Here is a 26,867-nt window from a genome sequence, read left to right as displayed (position 1 = left end):
GGCAGAGGAGCAGCTATGTAGACAGATTATGGAGAGGTGCAGAAACAAGGTAGTTACGGCGGGGGACTTTTAACTTCCCCAGTCTTGATTAGAATTTCCTTAATACAAGAGGCATAGTTGGGGAAGGATTTCTTCAATACATCCATAGTTTTGGGGGGTGGGGGGGGCGGTTCTTATGACAGTATGTGCAGAATCTAACGAGGAGAGAGAGCATTCTGGATCTGATACTGCAACTGGACCCTGGGAATAATGAACACAACTCATTATATTTTAAGATAGCAATGAGTAACGATCATGTCTGATCTTGCACCAAGGTACTAAATTGGCAGAGGGCAAATTATGACATGATTAGACAGGAACCGAGGAGCATTGTTAAGAAGCTGGTAGTATAGGACAGGAGGGAATTGTTTAAAGACCAGCTGATAAAAGTTAAGGATTACCATGTTCTGGTGAAAAATAAGAAGGTAAGGTAAGGAATGCTTGGATGACCCAAGAGGTCCTAAATTTAGTCAGCAAGAACAAGGAAGCATACACAAGGTTTAGGAAGATAAAATCAGACTGGGCCCTTGCACAATATAAAAATTGCAGGAAAGTGCTGAAGCAAGCAACTAGGAAAGCCGAAAGGGACCATCAGAAATCCTTGGCAAGCAGGATCAAAGGGAATCCAAAGACATTTTACACTTACATTAAATGTAACTAAAGAGGAGGCAGATCCACTCAAGGATAAAGGATGGAATTTGTGCTTGAAGTCACAGCAAGTGATTGAGGTACTAAATGAGTACTTGGTGTCAATATTTATCAAGAAGAATGATTTAGAAGATAGTGAAGGCAGAGTGAGGCATGCTAATGTGCTGAGACATTGTGAGATAAAGACCATAAAACATAGGAGCAGAATTAGGTCATTTAGCCCATTGAGTGCATTCCACCATTTCATCATGGCTGATCTGGATCCCATTCAACCCCATACACCTGCCCTCTCACCATATCCTTTGATGCTCTGACCAATCAGGAATCTATCAACTTCTGCTTTGAATATACACACGGACTTGGCCTCTACCGCAGTCTGTGGCAGAGCATTCCACAGATTCACCACCTTTTGGCTAAAAATTCCTCTTTACTTCTATTCTAAAAGGTCACCCTTCAATTTTGAGGCTGTTCCCTCTAGTTCTGGATACCCCCACCATAGGAAACATCCTCTCCACATCCATCTTATCTAGTCCTTTCAACGTTCATTAGGTTTCAATGAAATTCCCCCCCGCATTCTTCTAAATTCCAGTGAGTACAGGCCCAAAGCTGCCAAGCGCTTCTCATATGTTAACCCCTTCATTCCCAGATCATCTTCGTGAACATCCTCTAGACTCTCTCCAATGAGATAAGGAGCCAAAAACTGTTGACAATACTCTAAGTGTAGCCTGATAGTGTTTTATAAAGCTTCAGGCTAATCTCCTTGTTTTTATATTATATTCCCTTTAAAATAAATGCCAACATTGCATTTGCCTTCTTTACCACAGACTCAACCTATGAATTAACCTTCTGGGAGTCTTGCACGAGAACTCTCAAGTCCCTTTGATCTCTGATGTTTGAATTTTCTCCCCATTTAGTTAAGTCTGCACGATCGTTCCTTTTACCAAAATGCATTATCATACATTTCCCAACTCTGTATTCCATCTGCCACTTTTTTGTCCATTCTTCCAATTTGTCAAAGTCCTGCTGCAATTACATTGCTTCCTCAGCACTACCTATCCCTCCACCTATCTTTGCATCATCTGCAAACTTTGCCTCAAAGCCAACAATTCCACGATCTGAAATCATTGAAATTAAGGAGGAGGTAGTGCTGGGCCTTCTGAAAAACATTAAGGTAGATAACTCCTCAGGGCCTAATGGCTTATGGTACATCCCAGTATATTGAAAGAAGTGAGTGAGGAGATTTCTGGGGCTTTGATTAAGATCTTTGTGCCCTCATTAGCATCAGGTGAGATCCCAGAGAATTGTACAATAGCAAATGTTTTACATTTATTCAAGAATGAATATAGGGATAATCCACTAATTCTAGGGCAGTGTGCCCTATATCAGTGATAGAGAAGCTATTGGAGAAGATAATAAGGGATAGAATTTACTGTGTGTGCAGTTAGACAGGCATGGCCTGCTTAGGGATGGTTCAGTATGGCTTTGTGCAGAGCAGGTCGAGGAAGTGACCATTATGAGGGTAAGGCAGTGAACATTATCCACATGGACATTTGGTAAGCTCCTTCGCGGTAGGTTGATGAATGGGATTGCTGGTGAATTGCAAGTTGAGGATCAGAACTCACTTGCCCATCGAAGACAAAGAGAGTAGGGATGGAAGACAGGTAATCTAGCTGGGGTTCCATGATTAGCAGTATTCCACAAGTATATACGTAGATGGATGAATTAGTAAGTTTGCAGATGACATCAAGACTGGTGGAGTTGCAGAGAGTGTAAAGGACTATCTATTAATTCAGCAAGATAGAGATCAAGTACAAATTTAATTGTCATTCAACCGTGCATAGAAACATAGAAAATAGGTGCAGGAGTAGACCATTTGGCCCTTGGAGCCTGCACCGCCATTCAGTATGATCATGGCTGATCATCCAACTCAGAACCCTGTACCAGCCTTCCCCCCATACCCCCTGATCCCTCTAGCCACAAGGGCCATATCTAACTCCCTCTTAAATATAGCCAATGAACTGGCCTCAACTGTTTCCTGTGGCAGAGAATTCCACAGATTTCCAAGTCACCCTGCATCCTCTTAGCATCCTCCTCACAGCTAACACCGCCGCCCAGATTCGTGTCATCCGCAAACTTGGAGATGCTGCATTTAATTCCCTCATCTAAGTCATTAATATATATTGTAAACAGCTGGGGTCCCAGCACTGAGCATTGCGGTACCCCACTAGTCACTGCCTGCCCTTCTGAAAAGGTCCCATTTATTCCCAGTCTTTGCTGCCTGTCTGCCAACCAATTCTCTATCCACATCAATACCTTACCCCCAATACCGTGTGCTTTAAGTTTGCACACTAATCTCCTGTGTGGGACCTTGTCAGAAGCCTTTTGAAAATCCAAATATACCACATCCACTGGTTCTCCCCGATCCATTCTACTAGTTACATCCTCAAAAAATTCTATGAGATTCGTCAGACATGATTTTCCTTTCACAAATCCATGCTGACTTTGTCTGATGATTTCACCGCTTTCCAAATGTGCTGTCATCACATCTTTGATAACTGACTCTAGCATTTTCCCCACCACCGATGCCAGGCTAACCGGTCTATACATGAATATAGCTAAATGAAACAGCCACAAATATGGACAGTAAAGTGGCAGATGGAGTTTAACCAAAGCAAGAGTGAGGTGCTTCACTTTGGCAGGACAAAGGAAAGGAAAAAATATACAACTAATGGAAACAACAGGAATTCTGCAGATGCTGGAAACTCAAGCAACACACATCAAAGTTGCTGGTGAACGCAGCAGGCCAAGCAGCATCTGTAGGAAGAGGTGCAGTCGACGTTTCAGGCCGAGACCCTTCGTCAGGACTAACATTTGAGTTAGTCCTGACGAAGGGTCTCGGCCTGAAACGTCGACTGCACCTCTTCCTACAGATGCTGCTTGGCCTGCTGCGTTCACCAGCAACTTTGATGTGTGTTACAACTAATGGAAGATTCCTTGTAGCACTAGGGTACAGAGGAATGTTGGGGTCCAGGTCCAAAGTTCACTGAAATTTGCTACTTAAGTGGTTAAGATGGTAAAGTAGGTGCTTAGCATGTTTGCCCTCATTGGTAACAGGTATTAAGTATAAGAGTAAGGAGGTCATCCTGTAACTGTATAAAACTTTAGTCAGACCACGCTTGAAATATTGTGTACATTTATGAGAAGGATGTGGAACTGTGCAGAAGAGGTTTACCAGATAGCTGCCTGGACTAGAGGATATGAGCTAAAAGAAAAGGTTGGACAAACTTGGGTTGTTCTCCCTCGAACATCAAGGGCTGAGCAGGGAACTGATAGAGGTTACTAAAATTTTTGAGTGGCATAGGTAGAGTAGACAGTCAGAATCTTTTCCCCAGGGTAGAGATATCAAATACCAGAAGACATGCGTTTAAGGTTAGGGGAGAGAAACTCAAAGGCAACACGAGGGACTGTCTTTTTGTACATAAACATGGAGGGTAGTAGGTACCTGGAATTGGTTATCAGAGGTAGTAGAGGAAGCAGGCAAAGTTAAAAGGAATTTCAATATGCCATGAATGTGAAGGAAATGTAAGGATATGATGATACACAGGAGTACATTTAGTATAAATATCAAGATTGGCACATTACGAGTGAAATGGCTTGTCTAGTGCTGTACAAAACTTGATGGAGTATGTCATTTTAACCAAAAGAACCAAGGATTATACATATAATACATGGATGTAAAAATATTGCCAGGCTTACACATATTTAAAATGTGCGTTAAGACTAGAATGATATCTTTTTAAAAATTACCAATGTTGGAAAGAATTACGGAAAAATTGAAATTTTTCCCTTTTGAAAGCAGCACCCTTATCAGCTACAAAAAATTGCACTTTCATATTTGTCAGGAAGAAAATGACAGATATTGTATTGTAACATAAACTGCATTTTATAATAAATAGAATTTGATTAGTTTTTCTCAATATTACATCATTGACTGTATTTCCAAAGCAATTAATTGTTTCTGAACTTAGTAGGAAAGCTACTTTACAAGCAAGTTACTCGGCTCTAATTAAATTTTTGTCCTTTAGCTCTCTAAATAATCCTCCTTTATTGAAACATATAGATTAATACATAAAAATATAAATCTCACTGAGAGAAGCCTTGTGTGACAGGAGGTACACAAGCTAAAATTCAGTGTTTGCTGTCTTATCCAGGCAGCTGATACTTCACATAGTGTACATTAAGCTTCTATTTCAAATGTGGACTGAATTTTCATGTCATCTTCACTGAAATTAATACAATGTGGGAATACCCTAAAATGCACAAAACTATCAAATTTAAATTCCAAGGTACTGTAGCTATTGCTAAAGCATAAACAGGACTGTTACTAAGGATTTTATTTTCTTAGAACTAGTAACAAACATCAAACTTGCTGACTTTTAGCATATATAAAGCCTAAATTTTAATCCCATCTCATGCTGTGTGCATAATATTTAATTGAGCTTAATGGTTCATAAAATTTTGTGGAAGATTTCCATATAATTTACATTAACACTTGAAAAAGATGAAATATTAAATAGTTAAGGTTGTGAGATTAGGATTTGATTTATATTAGCTATCAGACCATCAGTGAAGAGCTGAACTGAAAAACATTGAACTGTACTACGAAAGAATTAACATTCTTTCCTTTTACCTCTGATACATTTTAATAGACATTGTGATTGAAAAAAGCATAATTATTGCATAATGGGAAACTGAAAAAAGTAATTCTCACAAATTTCTCCATCATGGTTGTGAAATCCAGCAGAGACAGTTTACAACTCTCCAGCACCACACCCAATTAACTTTTTCCATGAATGACCTAAGTGACAACTATCTGTGCGCTGTTCTTCCAATAGGAACATCAGGGGTTCTATCCTAACCTGATGTTCATAAGCTGCTTTTACATTAGCCCTTGTTCAGTTCCAATTCCAGTATACTGGTGTCAGAGAGTCTGTGAGTCAACTCCTTGTATTCATACTATTAAATACAAGTCCTTTATTCCAACGTTTTGGCAGAACTGTAAGCCTAGTTTAACATGGGATTTAGTAGAGTAAATGTCAGGGGCAAAATTACAGATGCCATTCTACTGAAATCCAAGCTAAACATGGGTCAGCCTAAAAAACAGCTACACACAGACTTTTCAGCAGGATTGACGTGGTATTAATTTGAGCTGATTTTACCTCTTCCTTACCCAAGTTCAACTGTGCTTAAGTTCAACAGAAACCAGGCATAAAATCAAATAAGCTACAGATTTAAATAAAAACAAAAGTAACAATTCTTATACAGTTAATAACTTGTTAATATAAATGGCTTTACACACCCTAATATCATTCATTTTTAAAAGGTGAAAGACTCCGAAACTTAAATGTTTTCTGAATCTTCACAAATCAGGAAATCGACAGAAATGTGTTAGCATGAGTAAATGCTACTGAAATATACCAGCTTTCCGAATTTCAATAAATGCAAATATAAAATTAATAAATGAATTATTTGAAATAATGACTGAAGTTCAAATGATTTGTTTTATAGAAGCAATTCATATCTGAAACTTTACAGTGATTAACAGTTAAGCTTACAAATTAAAAGCTACTTACTGGCTAAAGTGGCTGATGCAGAAAGTTGCTGCAAAATAGAAAGCCATCACAACACTTGCAATTTGTCTCCTCAGTATTTGCTTCTGGAATCAATCCACGGCATGTACTTGAAGCAGCAGTTAACTGCTGAGAAGGGTGCAGCAAATGGTAGGACAGATACACAAAGGAGACATTTAATACAATACTTTCTCTTCGAGCTTCAATAATGCGAATACCTCTCATATTCCGCAAACCACAAGCAGCCTACAAGGTCATTAATAATGCTACACTTTACTATCTAGCTGTCATCGCCATGCTCCGTCCTTTCATTTCATCTTTGCTGCTATCTCGAAGCAGCAGTTCCTTGCACAGACACAGCTACCCCTCCAAATGATTTCCAACTGCAGCTGGTCAGCATCAGGCAAAATGCAGCTATGCAGCTACGACGTGGCTTCCTATTACCTGCTCTTTTTAAGTGCAATCCTGTTTCAGAGTCTGCATCCAATTAAGACAAAGTTTGTGCTTTTGCCATCTGCAAACGCTTCTTGAATTCAGCACAGTTTATCTGATCTGCTATGTTGGCATATTTCTTAAGTATCCATTTCCTTCTTGCGTACAATGTTCTTCATGGCATGGGCTGTGAGATCAGCAAATGAGAGCATGAATCACATTGAAATGGCATAGGAGTCCTCAAAAATATTAACTGTTTTTTTTAAAAGAAACATATGTGGACTTTTATGTAGTAATAATTACTGTATTTGAGCTAATTACCAAGTCTAAAAAGTCATTTGATGTATATATTTCAAGATTCAAATTTAACCTATTTCAGGCCACAAAAATATTGTATCTTTATTCTTGTTTATGTTATGACCCTATCGTAGAATATATTCAGTGTGTGTGTACCTTTAAGAACTATGTTGATCATGTGATGTGACTTCTGATCCATTATGGTATCACCCACAGCTGTTTAAGTATTGATTGTCATCAATGAGATGTTTAGCATTATTATCCTTGTTACTTACTTTATGAAACAACAGTAACTCAAAGACGCTACAGGAGCAACATGCTTGGGGTGTCATAGTCGTGCTTAGGTGTGAGAGGAAACAGAGTAGCTAAAGCAGTACTGAGGGCAACATATGAGTTATAAAATTAGAGCGCCACAGCAGCGTAGCAGTTAGCTCAATGTTATCACAGCTTAGGGCGTCGGAGTTCAGAGTTCAATTCCAGCTCGCCTGAGAGTTTATATGAACTTCCAGTTTGAGCATGGGTTTCCTCTGGGTGTGCTGGTTTGCTCCTACAGTCCAAAGACATACTGGTTAGTACTGGTTAATTGGTCCTGTACTTAAGCTAGCATTAAATTTTTGGGTTGCTGGGCAGCATGGCTCATTGAGCTGGAAGGGCCTGTTCCACACTGTGGCTCTATTTCAATAAATAAATAAATAAAATTAGCAAGTTAATAAATCAATGAGTAGAACAGCGAAATAAAAGTTTTGTTATGGAAAATTTGGGAGTTACTCAGCTTTCAGAATACTCATAAAGTATGGTTCAATGTAATTGTCACCAAATATATTGCAAAGGTGAGGAAGCAATGGCTGATAAGATGAAAAACCCTTCACAATCACTGGATACTTTTGTATCAAAATTGGGAGACTTTTCTCATTTACTAATCAAGAAACAGCTTTACATACCTTACAGACCCTATGCCACACTCTTCCTTCACAATCTTTAGGTGCAGGAATGTGGGACAAAACATGTACAAGGAGCAACACTTCTAAGTCTGCAACATCAAATCCAGTCTTCATGAAATATGACTATGTCAGGTCAAACATGCCCAAAGCCTCTTCCTGATTTTCAGTTGCTGTTATTCCTAAGTGACTGAACCATTGCTTCTCAATGTTAAGCAGCTCCTGGAAGAGCACCTTGTGCGACAATGCCACAGTACATATGCTGGGTTGTGGTCAGCCATGTACATCATAAAGAGCAACTTGGTGGCAGCAGCAAAAACAACCTCGCTAAATCCTGAAGAATACAGATGTCATACAGGGTCCGTGGCAGGTATCAAGCACTTTCTCAACAACCTATTTGGGCATGTTCTTTGAAGCTAATGCAGATTCAGCATGTCATCTAAAACTTTTGACAAACTGCTATACATGCACAGTGGAAAGTATCCTGACTAGTTCATCACAGCCTGGTATGGAAACACCTATGCCCAAGACTAGAAAAGCCTACAAAAAGTGGTGGATACAGGCCAGTCCATCACAGGGAAGGCCCTCCCAACCATACAGCACATCTACAAGGACCATTACCAGAATAATCTACAATTATCATCAAGGACCCCCCACCATGCAGGCCATACTCACTTCTCACTGCTGCCATTGAGAAGGGGGTACAAGCCCCATGCCACCAGTTTAGGAATAGTTTTATTACCCTTCAATCATTAGGCCCCTGAACCAGTGTGGAGGACATCACTCACTTCAACTCTGAACTGATTCCACAATCTATAGACTCACTTATAAGGATGCTACAACTTATGTTCTGAGTGTTATTTATGTATTTACTTATTTTAATTTGGCATGTATCTTTTTTTGCACATCGGTTGTTTATCAGTCTTTTGGGTGCAGTTTTCCATCGTTTCTATACTTCTTTGTTCTACTCTGAATGCCTGCAAGATATTAAATCTCAGGGTAGTACATGGTGGTAACATATACATACTTTGATAATTAATTTACTTTGAACTTTGTCCAGGACAGACTTAGCAGAAGTGACCACTGCACCACAAGAGCCCTTCGAGCGGCAAGTCCATAATGTGGTGCAGCAATATAAATGTTCTAAATAGAATACAGAACAGATCTGGCAGTTCTAAACCAGGTAGAACCCTTTAGCCAAGCTGCTCCAATAGTTACAATACTGGCATTTAACCAGTATTGAAAATGTGAAAAAATTGTCCATATATATCCTGTGTAAGTAAGGGAAATTAAGTCCAATCCTCCAAAATCCTTCTATCAGCTGGGTGCCCTGTAGTGAGATACTCTCCTCCTGGACATCCCAAGGCCTTTCAGCATATACAGGGCACAAATCAGGACCATGATGTAATATTCTTCATTTGTTTTGAAGAGCACAACTCCAACAATTCTCAATGAGCATTCAGGATAAAGTAGCCTGTTTGATGACACCCTATCATGCTAAACATCCACTTGCTCTGCCTCTTGTGCAGTGACAATGTACATTATTTGCAAAATACACTGCACTTTCTAAGCCAGGCTCCTGTAATAGCACTTTCTAAATACGTGGCCTCCACTACCAAGGACAAGAGCAGGAATGAATAGGAATATCATCAGTGATTTTACTATTTAGATGCAAGAGAAAAATGTGCAGAATTGTTGGCTTTCTTACCACCAGAAAATAAGGACATGGATTCACCACATGAGAATATGGTGGAGCCACCGATATTGCTTCTTCTGAGCGAATGGAGCATTTACTCTTCAGTAGTGCAATCTTTTGAAAAGATTTGATTTGTTTACACTATATGAAAGTCTGTTCATTAGAATGTTAGGATACTTTGCCACAATCCACAGAATGGTTGGAAGAATCGGTACAAGGTGTTGCAGCAAGCCTATTTTAATTATCAGAAGGTACTGTTGAGAATGAGAATAGAAAAAAGTACAAGGTCCACAATGCCCTGAACTTGGCTTTGCAAGAGGCAAAGACTTCATAGTTCAATGTGGTCACTAGTAAAAAGGAAATGTCCAATATCAATATGGAGCTGCAAGAAGGGTTGCAATATGAAAAAACAACGAAGATGGGAAATGCTAAGAAAAAAATGAAGTTAGAAATTACAGTAGAGTTAGTAATACTCGGAAATATTTTGGAAACAATGTAATTGTAACTACTGTAGCAGGTAATTACTATTGTAATTCAGTGATAGCTATGACATGCTGAGGTTCTCCACCTGCCGCCCGACCATCGAACATTATCTACCCTGAATGGACAATTTTTCACCATCTACAACACACCAAATACTTTCAATTCATAAACTCTCTTTCAGCATTCCAAAAGGCATTCCTCCATAACAGCCCATTTCTCCTGTCAATCTATCACATTGTCTGCCCCACCCCCAAACAGCCATCTCCTAACCAAGGTCTGGAGTAGCAAGATTTGCCTTTTCCTCCTTCCTGACTGCTGCTGAGAATTCCTAATATACTTTATACTTCTTTCAATTTTGTAAATTCACTGCTTGTGACAATTTCCTCTAAAATGGGGAGGCAAAAACAGTGATTGTGTTCCAGTACACTTCCACTTAGTATGCAAAAGGAAATCTCAGAGTGAAACACAATGTATTCTTCTACTTTATAGGCTTTTCCATAGATGCTGCCTGGCCTGCTGAGTTCTTCCAGCATTTTGTGTGTTGTTTGGATTTCCACTTGTTTGTACTCTTCTTATTCTCAAGTGATGATTTCTTTAAAAAAAATCAGTTTGTTTTACAACCAAAATTATTAGGAATATTTAGTGGATTAAAATATCAAAGCTCCATTTTAAACTGGTAAATTGGATCAGCAAATTGCTGATGATACAAAGATTGGAGGTGTAGTAGACAGTGAAGAAGGTTTTCAGAGCCTGCAGAGGGACTTGGACCAGCTGGAAAAATGGGCTGAAAAATGGCAGCTGGAGTTTAATACAGACAAGTGTGAGGTACTGCACCTTGGAAGAACAAACCAAGGTAGAACATACAGGGTTAATGGTAAGGCATTGAGGAGTGCAGTGGAACAGAGGGATCTGCGAATACAGATACAAAATTCCCTAAAAGTGGCGTCACAGGTAGATAGGGTCGTAAAGAGAGCTTTTGGTACATTGGCCTTTATTATTGAGTATAAGAGCTGGATTGTTATGATGAGGTTGTATAACACATTGGTGAGGCCGAATCTGGAGTATTGTGTTCAGTTTTGATCACCAAATTACAGGAAGGACATAAATAAGGTTGAAAGAGTGCAGAGGTTTACAAGGATGTTGCCAGGACTTGACAAACTCAGTTACAGAGAAAGGTTGAATAGGTTAGGACTTTATTCCCCGGAGCGTAGAAGAATGAGGGGAGATTTGATAAAGGTATATAAAATTATGATGGGTATAGATAAAGTGAATGCAAGCAGGCTTTTTCCACTGAGGCAAGGGGAGAAAAAAACCAGAGGACGTGGGTTAAGGGTGAGGGGGGAAAAGTTTAAAGGGAACATTGGGGGGGGGCTTCTTCACACAGAGAGTGGTGGGAGTATGGAATGAGCTACCAGACGAGGTGGTAAATGCGGGTTCTCTTTTAACATTTAAGAATAAATTGGACAGATACATGGATGGGAGGTGTATGGAGGGATATGGTCCGTGTGCAGGTCAGTGGGACTAGGCAGAAAATGGTTCAGCACAGCCAAGAAGGGCCAAAAGGCCTGTTTCTGTGCTGTAGTTTCTATGGTTGTCTATGGTTCTATTGTTCTCACAGGTAGATCTATCAATTGGGGATGTATCCAGGATGGGATGGGAGGACTGACATATAGAAAACACAACAAACACTTGCAAAACAACACAAATAATGACCATGGAACAGGAAGACCACAGACATTTAGGTCAATTAATAGCATTTTTACAATTGCAGAACTTCAAGTTCCGTTTTCAGTCCTAGCAGAAAAATTACTAAATTTATTAATTGCCTACAATTTCTTTTCTCCTAGATCCCCAATTAGTTTCTCTTTTTTCTCTCTTCTCTGACCCCGTGGTATCCATGAACACCTGAACTTTCAGCTTCTGGTGGTCTTCCAATACCCAAATCATAAAGTCCCTATCTCACCAAAGGGTTGTGGCTCTAATGCAGGTAGACCACAAAGCGCTTGAACTAAGAGCTCCGACAGCTTATTACAAATTACATTGTATCCTTAGAGCTAAGTACCATAAACATAGGCATGTTCTTCCATTTCTGTTCATATTGTGGAAGTTTTATTATGTACCAAGTATAAACCATATTGTAATCTATTTCATCAGTATAATACGTAACAAAATACATATTAAATAAGCTCTCTTTATCTTAAAAACTGATAACTCCTTAGTCCAGACTTGATTGTAATTTAGCATGTTTTACATCTTACATTTATTTACAATGAAAGTAATGGAAGGATGTAAATGGATTACCAATTTATTACCTATCACTTCTTCTGCTTGAGAATAACCTAAACTTAAAAACAAATAGAAAACTGGTCAGTTAAAAGGACTACAGTGCAAACAAGGAAGCCACAACTCATTTCTTTCTATTACAGTAGATTCATTAATGCCTGCATTTTGTCTGTATATCAATCAGCACAATTGAAAAATATTCAACTATCCATGCTCACACAATTTGCACTTTATCCACTTTCATTCAAAGTAAGGCAAAGCAAAAACACAAAAGCTCAAACGATAAGAAATCGGAAATCTCTGGAAAAAAAAATAAATTGGTGATTCTTGTGTTGACCACTCAAAGTGCATTTTGTTTCAGATTTCCAGCATCTGCAACACTTTATTCTACAAATATGGTAACTCTTGTTTCTCAAATATCCAAACGTAAATCAATCCATTTCAAATCCTTAGAATCAGGTGGTATGAGTGGACAGCGCAAACCAACCTTCTTCTTTCAATCTTTCTGGCTTTGTTCCTTGGGTAATAGGTGTCTTATTTCCATCACCTTTATTTAAGTGATATATGGAACTAGCTGTACTAGTGTTATCTACTGATCTATTTCTATTAATTGTACTGGCAGGGGAAGGTGTGCTACCCACAGAAAAGTCCAATTCACTGGGCAGTGGAATCAATACTTCCAATGTTTTGCTGCCAGCTCCTGTTGTCGTACCCTCGGGTGGTATAGGAGAAATGGCTGGCGATACTGACTCAGAGACAATCTGTCTTTGCTGTTCAATCAGATGCAAAAGTTTGTTGCGTGCTTCAGCACTCTGATGGTTGAGCTCAGCAATCCTTTGCTGAAGACTTTCACAAGTGCTGGGAATAATCTTTTCAATTTGTGGTGCTGGCTCAGATAATTTACCTATTTTGAACTGTCCAAGCTGGGCTTTGAGAGCAGAATTCTGCAACTGTAGCTCCGTAATTTGAGCTAACATTGCTTTATGTTTCAGCCAATTATTCATAGAAGGATTTTGACTGTCTTCAGCTTCTACATTGTTTTCTATTTTTCTCAGATCGTGTTTTGCAGTGTCATCAACAGTTCCGGTTTGCATGCATGGCAAACTGGTAACAGCTGAAGTGAGACTCAAGTTCTTACGCTCACTGATATGCTCATAAATCTTCAATTGTTGGGCAAGGCCCAGGCAATCTGGCACTTGGTTCTGTGCTGCTAAATGTCTGACAAAGTCAGTTTCCCCTTGTGGAACACCTGGGGCTTCTTTAAGAATCTGTGAGGGAGTATTTACACTGCTAGACATAGGGGACTCCTGACACAAGTTAACTGTGGTTTGTGATCCAGTTGCTATTTGGCTATTCCTCTGTCTTGGAGGAGAAAGTAATACAGCAGGACCAAATGGATGCTCGGGTAAACTGTGACCTTTCCTTGCATCCTCCAACTGATTCCCTTTGTGCTGATAAACACAGGGCTGCTTTTGGTTCAGGCCTTTTAAAAGCCTCTCGTCATCATGTGGTAAAACACTTGACTGAATATTCCCTTGATTCTTGAGGCAAGCACAACTATACAAACTCTCCTGTTCTACTGCATGTGCTGTGGGTTGTCTTGGTTTATCAGCTTCTGCTTTTGGAGACCTATGCAACATTTGTTTCAGTGATTGCAGCTCTTCATCTGTCTTGATTACATATTGCTGCAGGTTAGCCTGTAGTGAAACAAATTTATTCTGTACTGTTAGAAATTCTGCTGTTAATGCATCAATCAGTGCTTGCTGATTATTGGCTTTTTCCAGAAGTTGCTGATGGTTTTCTTTCTCTTGCATCTGCTGAATTCTGTACACTTTTAAAGAATGGGTCAATCTGCTGATCAAGCTTACCAATGAGAAAGTGAAGCCTGTTAAACCGCGGCCTTTCTTGGGCAACCAGCTGGTAACCTCGCCTTCTGTTTGGCAATCCAATTCTACCAGCTCCTTGTCAATTTCCTCAATCATTTCCTGCAGCGCTTCCAGATTCATCTGCCTGTCCTGGGGCCTCTTGTTTTCTATTCTTTCGGTAGATGCATCGCAGGCTTTGCCCTTTGATATGCCGTTTTGAGAGCTTCTAGAAGTCGGATGAAGTACTTGATGGATTACTCTCGAGGTTTGCGTTGGGGATGTGTCACTTGCATCCGCATCATTCTCCGCTCTGCTTTCCAACCTCGACTTCACCCTCTGGATGGCTGCGGTTGCATTTAAACCCGAGGCACCATTTGGGGTCCAGGTGGGCGATGTCTGGGGCCGGCCCCCTAGGGGTTCGGGGGTTTTCGGTTCCAGTAGGTAAACGCCGGCCTGATGCTGTGCGGACAGTGAACTGCCTGCCTCCGGCTCTTTGCAGTAGGAAGCTTCATTGAGGGCCTGCGAGTCCATCACCGACTCGCTGAGCAGGGACAGCTGAGTGGGCGGCTCGCCCTGCTGCGCTATCAGCTGCGCGGCGGGAAACTGGTCGCAGCCGGGGGCCACGGTGACGTTCGGGAAGCCGGTCTGGAGCCGTGGGGCGTCGCCAAACGGATCCCGCAGCCTGGCCAGAGCGCGGTCGGACCGAGCCAGCACGTCGCGCAGCCGCCACTGCTCAAGAAACAACTCGGCCATCGCCGGCCGCTGCTGGGTCCGCGCCACCTGCCGCCTCTGCCCACCGCTCGCCGCTGTCCGCTGCCGGAGCTCCCACTGCGCGGCGGCCCGGTTCCGGGACACCCGAGCTTCGCGGCGCCGCGCCAGCTCTTCTGCGTCGGCCCGGTGAACGCTCAGGTCATTGATGGTGCTGTCCCACTCCTTTGTGGAGGCCAACTTCCCCTTCTTCTTGCGGCTCTTCCCAGCCGCCTGCGAGTGGACCGAGCGGTTAGAACGGACGAACGACATCGCGGACGCCCGAGGACCTGGTTGGAACGCGCGTCCCCGCTCTCGTCACGAGCGGCCTGCAGCAGCGCGTACGCGCACCGCAGGCCGTTAACAACCGCCTTTGGATTGAAAGCTCGCGCCGGCGCAGCGTCACATCCGGGACGCCTGAGCTGTGGCACATCGGGTCCCGGGAGGGGCGGGAAGTGTGGAACTGGTTCACCTGACGGATGGCAGAGAGCCAACGGTGCATGTCTAACGAGCCCTCAAAAAGACAATTCCCAAAATGTAAGCTTGTTTCTCTCACAGTGCCTCTTTAAATGGGCTCACTTGTTATGATCAGTGCGGCAGGGTCCCTTGTCCATCTTTTAATTCATTGCCATGAAACTGCTTTAGGTCTGGTACTATCACAAAACGTATTTCAATCACTATCAAATCAATAAAAGAAAGTCGAGTTGTTAGAGTGGGAAGAAATGGTTGTGAACAAATTTTCTTTGCAGAATTTTAAATGTACATTGGATAAGAAGCAATTTGTATTCATTGTGAGACCAGTGAAATTCCCTGCTACCACTGAGCTCTTGGCGCTAAGAACAGCGAGTTGTTTATTGTTTACCTTTGTGGCTGGACATGCACTTTGAATTATATTTTTGATTAACTTATTTGTGGTAATATTTTGTTTCAATCTGTTGTGTGTGATATGTAATGTATGTGCACTGTGGTCATTTGGTTGTATATACCTACTATAGTCAAATGACAATCAATTTGAACTTGATAATTCGACTGGACCCATTAAAAGGATGGCACTGAAAGCTTAAGTAATTCCTCAATTTGTGGAAGTATGAAATTAGTTCTGGAATGATAATGATAATGCTACCCAATCATTTTCTCACGTGTATTAAAAGCTAAAATGTTAAAAACATCAAGTAGGCCAGCCAGAATCCATGGGTGGAGAAACTAATTTAGTGTTTTAAGTCTGAGACTTGTTTGTCAGAAGTGAATCAACATCAAGTTATTATCACTGCCATATGTTGTGAAATTTGTTGTTCTGTGGCAGCAGTACAGTGCAAGACATGAAAATGTCATTATAAAAATATACAATGCTTAAAGGCAATCAACATGTGAACAGATTAATTGTGCTCACAGATGTGAACGTTTTCTGCAAGTGCTGCCTGACCTGAAAGTTTCTAGTGTTTTCTTTGATTTATGATTTTTAGCATGTTTCTTTTCAGGTTCTCTTTTTAACTTGAAAGTGAATTACATGTAGCTGATAACTTGCTGGAACTACGAGGACTTGTTCCATGTCAAAGAGGGACACTAACATATGCTATGGATAATTTTAACTGAACACAATTCTCTTCAATGTTGCTGCTTTCTAAAACTTACTGTGTTTGACCTTTCCAGCTGAATCTAAATACAGTCAATAATTATCTGTACTGTTCTTCCCCGAGATATTGATTAATTTTAGTAGGTTGAACAATGACTATTAATAAATCATATATATTATTTGGGCGGTGTCTGGAGTGCATTGGATTTGAAAATGGACCTTGAATACTACAACAATAATCAGCTTTTATTTTAGAGCCTTTAATTTAGTGGAAATTCTAAGCCAGTTCACAGGAAGGTTATGAGACCAAATGTAATTAACGTGACATTGATATTGTGTGCTAAAGTTAAGTCTTGGACAAACAAAAGTGAATGCACTTGTCAAGAATGTTTTTGCTAATCAGGTTTAGGATTATGTGGTGAAATTCTCTTGAGGGGTTTGAACTGGTAACCTTTTGACTAAGGCAAGAATGTAACCAACTGAACCAAATGACATTAGCTAAAGGCACATACACTGTCAAGATCAGTTTTTGAAATGTACAAAGTTAGCGAAGTATTATTATATTATTTTCCCTTTATGAAATTAAAAGCAGTAGGATTTTCATTCATTACCTCCCTTTTATTGAAATAGTACTGATATTATTAGATATGCTGATTACATTTACAGTGACCATGTCATTTTGAATTTCTCCCCACTAACCTTGCATTGGCGATTTTGGAAGAAACTACAGCTACTATCAACATACTCAGCTTTCTCTTCTAAGTCAACACAGTACAAAGCTTTGTAATTCAGAAAGTTAGCCGGTTTCCAATATCCAGTCTGTGATGATTTACATGCAGTTTATTGGAAATCTGCATAGCCCTCCTATCGACCTACCGATACTTAAGTGTGACGTTCCTGGGATTCCAAAGTAGACCAGTGACTGATGAAGGCTTATGTAATGTTAGTCTCAAATCAGCAAAACAGATTCCCAGTGTACCTTCCCTTTACCCCCAACACATCCCCACCCTTTCCTTTGCAGCTTGAAAGAATTACATGTACTCGTGGCTTTAAACACTGTGTTTCCACTTGTCTAATTTAATTTAACTAAATTATTTGGTGTTTTCCATTTTAATCAACTTGAATCTCAACAATATTTCAATGTTTTAAAACATTTTCTTTTCCAAGTGTTTTTTTTTGGATTGTTCATTGTTGAGAAGCAGACTGATTACTGATACCCAGGAAAACTCACTTTATAAATGGCCACTACAGAGTAAATAAATGTTTGTACACAAGCAGCTTGAATGACTTGACTTTTTGACAGATCTATCCCTCCAGCCAACACTTGCAGCTTATTTAAACTATGTTTTAAGTGATGTTAATAATTACTTGCAAACATTGAAAAGCCTATCTTGGACTTCAAAGAAAAACAGTGTTTCTTACTAGTACCATGTTTATGCCTAGAAGTTAAAATTCATAACGTGCTTTGTTCAACATTGTGTACAGATTACCCCCATTCAGAGAGACAATTGAGTGCAATCCCTTCCATTTTCTATCACTACGGAAAGTTAAATAGAAACTCCTGATTATTTCTTTACCTATGTGTATCAGATCTCATCTGCAAACAATATTTCTTGTGGAATCTTGTAGCATCACTTGATCACATTGTACTGAGTGTACTGTGGTTTGTTTCACAGTACCAGGCTTGGATAGCTGGCAGGTGAGTAAATTATCAACTGCATCCTTTGGACAAGCATGCCAATAACACTGATTATATTATAATCCTACAATCCAGTTAAAACACCCCTCAGCTCAATTTTACTTAAAGCCCAATGATCATTAATCACCAGTATCTGATATCCTAAGTTCAACCATTGATTTTGATTTTATTTCCTCAAAACGGCTTCTGCAGGTCCCTAGTTCCCCTCATCTTGTATTGATATCACAAATCCCTAAAATCCAGAATGACAGATCTTCAACCACACCTCATTCTTCAAAACTGCAAATCTCTAAAGCCAATTTCATTGTCCCTACATTACCATCCCAACTTTAAGGCTGACCACAGCAAAGGCCCAATTGTGTTTGTTATCATTGACCATCCCTCCACTGCAGTATTTATGTTGTTCATTTTGTTGTGCGAGTTATTTATAATTTATGTTAATTTGTTTATGTTAACCCATATTTCCCAAGTTTATATTATGTACTGGGTGGCTGTTGCAAAAAGCTTGTTCATGACATTTATACCCTTAGATAGATATGCCTATGACAATGAACTTGAACTTGAGGTGAAGATGGGCTTTCACAAGTTGTATTGGGCAGCAGACTTCTTGGTGCTAACTAAATAATGCAAATTTTGATCAGTTCACATTAGGTTTGAGCTGACTGAAAATTCCTATGAGTGGCGAGCGACCACAACAGCTATTTAGTGTTGTAGGCTGTGCACTAGAATTTCTAAGCATCACTATTTTGAATTGATAAATCCAATTTTGGTCCAAGGTCAGCACATTTAAATGAGGTTCAAATACACATTTGGTTCATTCTGACAATATTCACTAAATTTAATGGTTATACTAAATTGATTTGTTTTAATATAAAATAAACATCTGAAGAGAAATAGTAAAGTTCATCTTTTTTATTTATTTAACCTAATGACATCCAATGGTGTTAATGCAATAAAGTTTCCTTAATGAATGATCCAGCTATAAACATTATAATTGCACATTCCTTGTTTGGTTGTAAGGATCTTAGTCTAATTATTTCTTTCAATTTGCATTGGTACAGTCTAAATTCAAAGAAATAAATAAAAACTTCAAGCACACAAATGGACAAATCAATATGTAAACCTGGGTCATCACCAAAAGTTCACCCTTGAAACCAGTGGTGGTGGTGCTATGCAGTCAACATACAAAAAAACAAATAAACATTATTTTTGCAATTGAAACCAAATAAATGTGTAAATTATACATTTATAGAGATATAATAAACATATTGACAAGTTGCAAATAAGATTTAATTTGGATTTAGATTTTGGCAGTAGAGCAGGGAAGGCTGAAGGTAGAGGGGGGAGAAGTGAGGTGTGAATAGTAGGTAAGACGAAAATGAGAGTTACAAATGGGTGGTTGAGCCTGGGGGAAATGGTGATTAAATTGCAAGGTGAAGAAAATCATGGCAAAGAAATCAAATTAGTTTGGCTGCAATAGGAAGAAGGATTCCTGCTTGTAGATGTAAACAAACCAGATTAAAAATGCACTTGCCCCTTCTGTGCAAGTCCTTGTCTGCCATCTTTTTTCAAGGCCTAGGAGGCCACTTAGGGTTAAGTCTAAAATAGGAACTAAATGTGAGGTACAGATTTAATAAAGTATTTAAATACTCAGCCCATTAAAAATGGAAGCTGACAGACTTAAAGTAGATAGGGTTTATATACAAGATTTTAAATTTTATACATCTGATATGACCAAAAGCCAGTTCTGTTTCAGATTAAAATTCAAGAGATTTCTACTTTTAACATAAGCATTGTTACACTGTAAGGATGCAATTTTGAATGGAGCAGAAACATTGACTTTATTTATTTCTGCAGTTGAAATCTGCAATACTTTAGATTCACGATTGTTCTTTGTCATTCTTCAATACACAAGTGTAAAGGAGAATGAAATTATTATTACTCTGGATCTGATGCAGCATAAAAAATATAATAAGCATAAAGAACACAATAACTATAAAAGCAATCCTATAAAACAGTACAAGGCCTTGGTGAGACCACACCTAGAGTACTGTGTGCAGCTTTGCTCCCCTAATCTGAGGAAAGACATTCTTGCCATAGAGGGAGTACAAAGAAAGTTCACCAGATTGATTCCTGGGATGATTGATTCCTGCACCTATTTTCTATGTTTCTATATAGATAGACTGATTGTATGTATGTAAATTGACACCATGTGATGGTGAGGTGGGTTAATGGGTTCTTTCTACCTTGTATATTAATGCATCCTGCCTTATCAAGGCAATGGCATAAAATTAATAAAGTGTATTGAATTTAAGAGGGTAAGCAAGCTGTAGATGCCAAAAATAAACATGAAGATTTAAAAAAATATTTATAATTTTGATGGTTGAAAAGAGAGTTAAGCTCGATATTTTTCTTTAGGGCGAAATTAGAATAAAACTAAATAAACACAACAGCATTGAGGTTCAATAAGAGCAGAAAACTTGCTAAATCTGGCTGCAGTTACTTAGCCCCATTCATCCTGAGGACATTGTTAAGAAATTAACGTCTAGTAGTTAAGACCAGTACTCCCCTAATCTCGCAAACCCTTCGACGTCTATGCTGACTCAGGATCATCCACAGTGAAAAATGTATAGACTCAGTCTAAGAGTACCATGAAGTATAATATGCTTCTAGTCTTGGTGAAGAAGTTTTCTGCTGATTACATAGTGCTTATATTTTGCTATAAAATTATACCACTAAACATATGGAAACAATAAAATTATGGATGTTTAATAAGGAATTAAAGAATGCACTTTCTCCAAGTATTCATATTCATACCAAAATACATTACCAAGAAAGCATTTTCCAAAATTAATTCAACAAGACTAAATGCTTATGGTTTGGTGTCTTTTCTACCTCTCATGCTGTAGACACAAAGGATTCTACAGATGCTGGAACTCCAGAGTCGCAACATGCTGGGTCTTGGGCTAAGTGCTGATGAAGGGTCTCGGCCCTAAATGCCAGCTCTTTATTCCTCTCCATAGATTTTGTGTGATATACTATAGATTACCATATTTCTATTTTAGAGTTATTTATGCTCAGTTTTTTGGGAGTGTCTGTTTAGTTAAGCATGTAATGCACATTCTATCTAAATCCATAAAGTCTGTCTACTGATTGTTGTTCAGCTACAAAAATTTATACTCACCATCAAGGAAAACTATTTACACATTACTAACAATGAACAGTAATAAAATGCATTTACGCTTTCAGAAGAATCTGAACTTGTTATCTAAACTTGTTATTCAAAAAATAAACAATTTAACATTATATCATTCCCTTTTAAGCTATTGATGTAATCCTTTTCCTCACCATATTGGTTGCAAAATCTAAATGCGTACTGAAGAGTTTTGTGTGTGGTTTCACTTCTAAAATGAGAATCTGCACATACAGGTTAGTGAGTAGAGTTGAATGCCAAAACAGTGAGGGAGCCAACACATCTGCAAATAATGTCTGACAGAATTGTAGAGATTGAACAAATTTTGAAATCATCCTCTGCTGTTTGGGTGACTATTCTACCAATTTGAATTTAATCCTCCAGCCAAAGCTTGTTCGGTGTTCAGCAGCAGGATGAAGTCCCATCAGAGCTATTTAAACTAATTTTATGTTAGTTGATGATTGATTTCCACTGGCGTTCACCATAATTTTACAAATACTTTATACTTTGCATAGATCTTTCATGCTGCCAAGGTCTCTGGGAAGTGTACTTGTTTCAATCCTCCAGAGAGTCTAACTAACTCTGGACCTAGTGTACTTCTAGGCATTCCATAATTGGGAGAAAAATAAACAGAAGTAACAGAGCAAGGAGAACTGATGGAGGGGTGAGGAGGGATTCAGGTATGCACTTCTGTAGACAGTTCATGGAGCAAGGAAATTGGTGACACATCTGCTTTTTATTAAAGGTGACCTCATTGAAATCTGCTTCCTCTCCAGCTCAATGTGTCACCATTCAAGACGTCCAGTCTGGCTTTGAATAGAGCATTTTCTGCCACTATATGCTATAGTCAAGTTAATCTGCAGGAAACATGAAGTTGGAAACAATAAGCAAATTTTAATCATATACTGTTATTAACTTTGACTTACATTTACTGTAACTCAAATCTTGTGTAGGAAGGAAATGAACAGAAATTGGATTAGGTCAAATTTGGAGCCTGGTCTGCTATTCAATAAGGATCGTGGTTAATCCTCTGGCCATCTACTTTACCACCTAATTCCATATTCTCTCATTAATGTCCAAAAATCTATTAATTTCAGCCTTGTACAGAAACTGCATATTCACGTCCCTCTGAGGTAGTATTCTGAAGATTTGAAGTCCTGTGAATAGCCTCCCCTCTGTGGACTCTGATTATGTTGGCTGCTTTACCGAGGCAGCGAGAAGTGGAGACAAAGACTCCACCTAACCCGAACATTCTCCTCATCATCTCCCCCTCCCATCAGGCAGAAAATACAAGTCTGAAGGGATAAAGTAAATTCATTATCAAAGTACATATATGCCATCATACACTATCCTGAAATGCATTTTTCTGTGGCCATTCACGGTAAATACAAAGAAACATGTGAGAGTGACTAGACTTACTGGGCAGAATTTACTAAATTTGTTTCAGTGCTTGGGGCTTCTGGAGTGTAAATTCAATTCCAGAAACACCAGCTGTTGAATATACACAAGATAAATATGATAAACACTGTGAGCTCTGTTAAGAACATCATTTTTATAGAAACTTGATTTCCTATACTGTCATTATGCACATACTGATACATTTAAGAGCCACAACATGCATATGTTTTGTTATTTTGGTGCAGTGGTGCCTCTTACCTTTCATGTCATCTTCATTCAGTTATCTTTTTTTTAACCTGCTATCATAAACAGAAACTCAGCTCATGTTTAAACAGGTATCTAGGAAATGGTATGTGGGTTGGTAAGCTGAAGTGTGCAGCTTTATCAGCCTTAACTTACCTATTGTCAGTTATTCTGCAATCAAAGATGTTTGGTCTCTCTTTTTATGTTCATCGGGCGGAAGAATGGAAGTAAATAGAAAAGAAGTGTTTATTTTGTCACTTGAGGCCATCTCCAAATGAGGTATAATACCACCCAGATGTGCAACTAGACCATCCACAGAGCATTTTTTCATCACATCGATTTGGTTTCTTTTACTCACATTCTTTTTTTCCTAGTCTGAGACTCTGATAGTGATGATTCATGGTTTGGCACCTGGCTCCCCCACTCCCTTGAAACTCACTGAGGTCCTGATTTTCACACTCTTTCAAAATCAAGCCCGCATTTTAAACTGGAAGATGTAACAGCGCAACATCTACAAAAGATTGATGGAACGTGTGATGGAGGATTAATGAGTAATGTCCAAGAGTCCTGAGAATATGTTAGTCCAGTGTCACCAAAAGGCAAAGCATGGTGGATTAGCAGTTTACTGTAATATTAACCTTAAAAATTTTTGTTAAGTAACTTCATACCATTGGGAATTCTGTAATTACACGTTTATTTATCTCACTATTTGGATTGCTCTGTACCTGTCCAACTTGCTCCACAGAATCCAGAAATATAACTGTAAGATCATAAGGCCCATCGAGTCTGCTCTACCATTATTTTTTCTCTCCTCAGCCCCACTCCCCAGTCTTCCACCCATAATCTTTGATGCCGCGTTCAATCAAGAACCTATCAAGCTCTGCCTTAAAAACACCCAAATGACCTGGCTTCTGTGGTAATAAATTCCACAAATTCACCACCCTCTAGCTGCAGAAGTTTCTCGCATCTCTGTTTTAAATGAATTCCCCTCTATCCTGAGGCTCTGCCCTCTTGTCCTAGACTCCCCCATCATGGGAAACACCCTTTCCACATTTACTCTGTCTAGGCCTTTCAACATTTGAGAAGTTTAAATGAGTTCCCCCCTCATCCCTCTAGGTTCCAACAAGTACAGACACAGAGCTATCAAACATTCCTTGTATGATAACCCTTTCACTCCCAGAATCATCCTTGTGAACCTCCTCTGAACCCTCTCCAACGCCAGCACATCTTTTCTTAGATGAGGAGCCCAGAACTGTTCACAATAGTCAAGGTGATGCCTCACCAATGCCTTACAAAGCCTCAGCATCACATCCCTGGTCTTGTATTCTAGACTTCTTGAAATAATTGCTAATATTGCATTTGCCTTCTTCACCACCAACTCAATCTGCAAGTTAACCTTTAGGCTGTTCTGCACAAGGACTCCCAAGTCCCTTTGCATTGCAGGTTTTTGGATTTTTTAGTCTGCACATTTATTTCTTATACCAAGGTGCATGACCATGCGTTTTCCAACAATGTATTTCTTTGCCACTTCCTTGCCCATTCTACTAATCTGTCCTTCTGCAGCCAATTGTTTCCTCAACACTACCTGCCCCTCCACCAATCTTATCATCTGCAAACTTGGCAACAAAGCCATCTATTCTATCATCTAAAATCATTGATATACAGCACAAAAAGAAACTGTCCCAACACCGACCCCTGTGAAACACCATTAGTCACTGGCAGCCAATCAGCAAAGGATCCTTTTATTCCCACTGGCTGCCTCCTACCAATCGACCAATGCTCTAACCATGCTAGTAACATTCCTGTAATACCATGTGCCCTTAACTTGGTAAGCAGCCTCATGTGTGGCACCTTGCCAAAGGCCTTCTGAAAGTCCAAATACACGACATTCACTGCATCCCCTTTATCTATCCGACTTGTAAACTCCACAAAGAATTCCAACAGGTTTCGTCAGGCAAGATTTTCCCTCAAAGAAACCATGCTGACTTTGTCCTGTGTCACCAAGTACTCCATAACTTCATCCTTAACAATTGATTCCAACATCTTCCTAACCACTGAGGTCAGGCTAACTGGTCTATAATTTCCTTTCTGCTGCCTTCCTCCTTTCTTAAAGAGTGAAGTGATATTTGCAATTTTCCCATCACCTGGCACCATGCCAGAGTCCAATGGTTTTTGAAAGATCATTTCTAATGCCTCCACAATCTCTACCACTACCTCTTTCAGAACCCTAGGGTGCTGTTCATCTGGTCTGGGTGACTTATGCACCCTTAGGTCTTTCAGCTTTTTGAGCACCTTCTCCCTTGTAATAGTAACTGCTCTCATTTCTCTTCCCTCGCTCCCTGCAGCATCTGGCACACTGCTAGTGTCTTCCACATTGAAAACTGATACAAAATACTTACTTAGTTCATCTGCCATCTCCTGGTCTTCCATTATTATTTCTCTGGCCTCATTTTCTAGTGGTCCTATATCCAGTCTCATCTCTGTTATTTTTTTTTTACATACTTGAAAAAGCTTTTACTATCCACTTTGTTATGGTTTGCTAGCTTGCTATTATATTTTATCTTTTTCGTTCTAATAATTCTTTTTAGTTACTCTGTCAGGTTTTAAAAGCTTCCCAATTCTCTGTGTTCCTACTAATTTTTGCTTTGTTGCTTTGCTTTGTCTCAGAAAAAGCGATGCAACAGACTTTCAACATTGCAAATCAGCGAGTTGTTTGTTATGTCTTCCAAATCACTGTGAAACGGGAACACCTCTTTTCCCTTTATTAGGGAGAGAGGGAGCCTGTGGTATGTTGAATTACCGGATTACCGGGTAGTCTTTGGGATACTGCAAGTCTGTGTCTTGATTGATGCTTTGCTGCATGCATGAGTGCTCTGTGGGGGCCGATGCTTTTTGCTGGTGGGGGGGTTATTGCTTTGCTGCTGCTTATCGTGGGTGGGGGTAGCTGGGGGTTTTGGGGCTCTAACATTTAACTGTCATTCATTCTTCGGGGCACTCCTCAGTTGGATGGTTGCGAAGGAAAAGAATTTCAGGATGTATATTGTATACATTTCTCTGACATTAAATGTACCTTTGAAACATTTAATACCTTTCTTTTGCATTTACATTAGCTTTGACTTCCCTTGTCAGCCATGGTTGTACTGCTTGCTATTTGAGTATTTCTTTGTTTTTGAAATACATCTGTCCTGTGCCTTCCTCATTTTTCCCAGAAACTCACACCATTGCTGCTCTGCTGTCATCCCTGTCAGCACCTCCTTCCAATTTACTTTGGCCAAGTCCTCTCTCATACCACTGTAATTTCCTTTACTCCACTGAAATACTGCTACTTTACTTTCTTCCTATCAAATTTCAAGTTGAACTCACTCATATTGTGACCATTGGCTCCTAAGGATTCTTTTACCTTAAGCTCCCTAATCACCTCTAGTTCTTAAAGAACACACAATCCATTTCTTACAGAACACCCAATCCAGTATAGCCGATCCCCTAGTAGGCTCAATGACAAGCTACTCTAAAAAGCTATCTTGTGGGAATTCAACAAACTCACTCTCTTGAGATCCATTACCAACCTGATTTTCCCAATTGACCAGCATGTTGAAATCTCCCGTCACCATCATAACATTGCCCTCTTGATACAGCTTTTCCATTTCCCATTGTAATCTGTGGTCCACATCCCAGCTACTGTTAGGAGGCCTGTATATAACTG

The 26,867-nt window shown here is 39.6% G+C and overlaps 2 protein-coding genes across 13 annotated transcripts in view; both read right to left on the bottom strand.

The window, feature by feature from the left end:
* The window catches only part of sulf1 (sulfatase 1), a 383,460-nt gene that overhangs the window by 236,163 nt on the left and 120,430 nt on the right, over nucleotides 1–26,867 (bottom strand). For 2 of the 12 annotated variants that reach the window (XM_063064861.1, XM_063064882.1), the window contains one exon: nucleotides 6,321–6,936. The exons of the other annotated variants lie outside the window; for them this stretch is intronic. The gene's annotated coding sequence lies outside the window, so the exon portion shown is untranslated. The remainder of the gene's footprint in view (nucleotides 1–6,320; nucleotides 6,937–26,867) is intronic. 12 annotated transcript variants of the gene reach the window in all.
* spice1 (spindle and centriole associated protein 1) lies at nucleotides 10,811–17,247 on the bottom strand. The gene has a single exon (XM_063064935.1). The coding sequence runs from the start codon at nucleotides 15,329–15,331 to the stop codon at nucleotides 12,902–12,904; it is 2,430 nt and encodes an 809-aa protein (XP_062921005.1). The 5' UTR covers nucleotides 15,332–17,247; the 3' UTR covers nucleotides 10,811–12,901.

This window comes from Mobula hypostoma, chromosome 1 (genome assembly GCF_963921235.1).
Source record: "Mobula hypostoma chromosome 1, sMobHyp1.1, whole genome shotgun sequence".
NCBI classification, from domain to species: domain Eukaryota; kingdom Metazoa; phylum Chordata; class Chondrichthyes; order Myliobatiformes; family Myliobatidae; genus Mobula; species Mobula hypostoma.
Note: the sequence above shows the minus strand (reverse complement) of the source record. Positions and strands in the feature narration are given on the sequence as shown.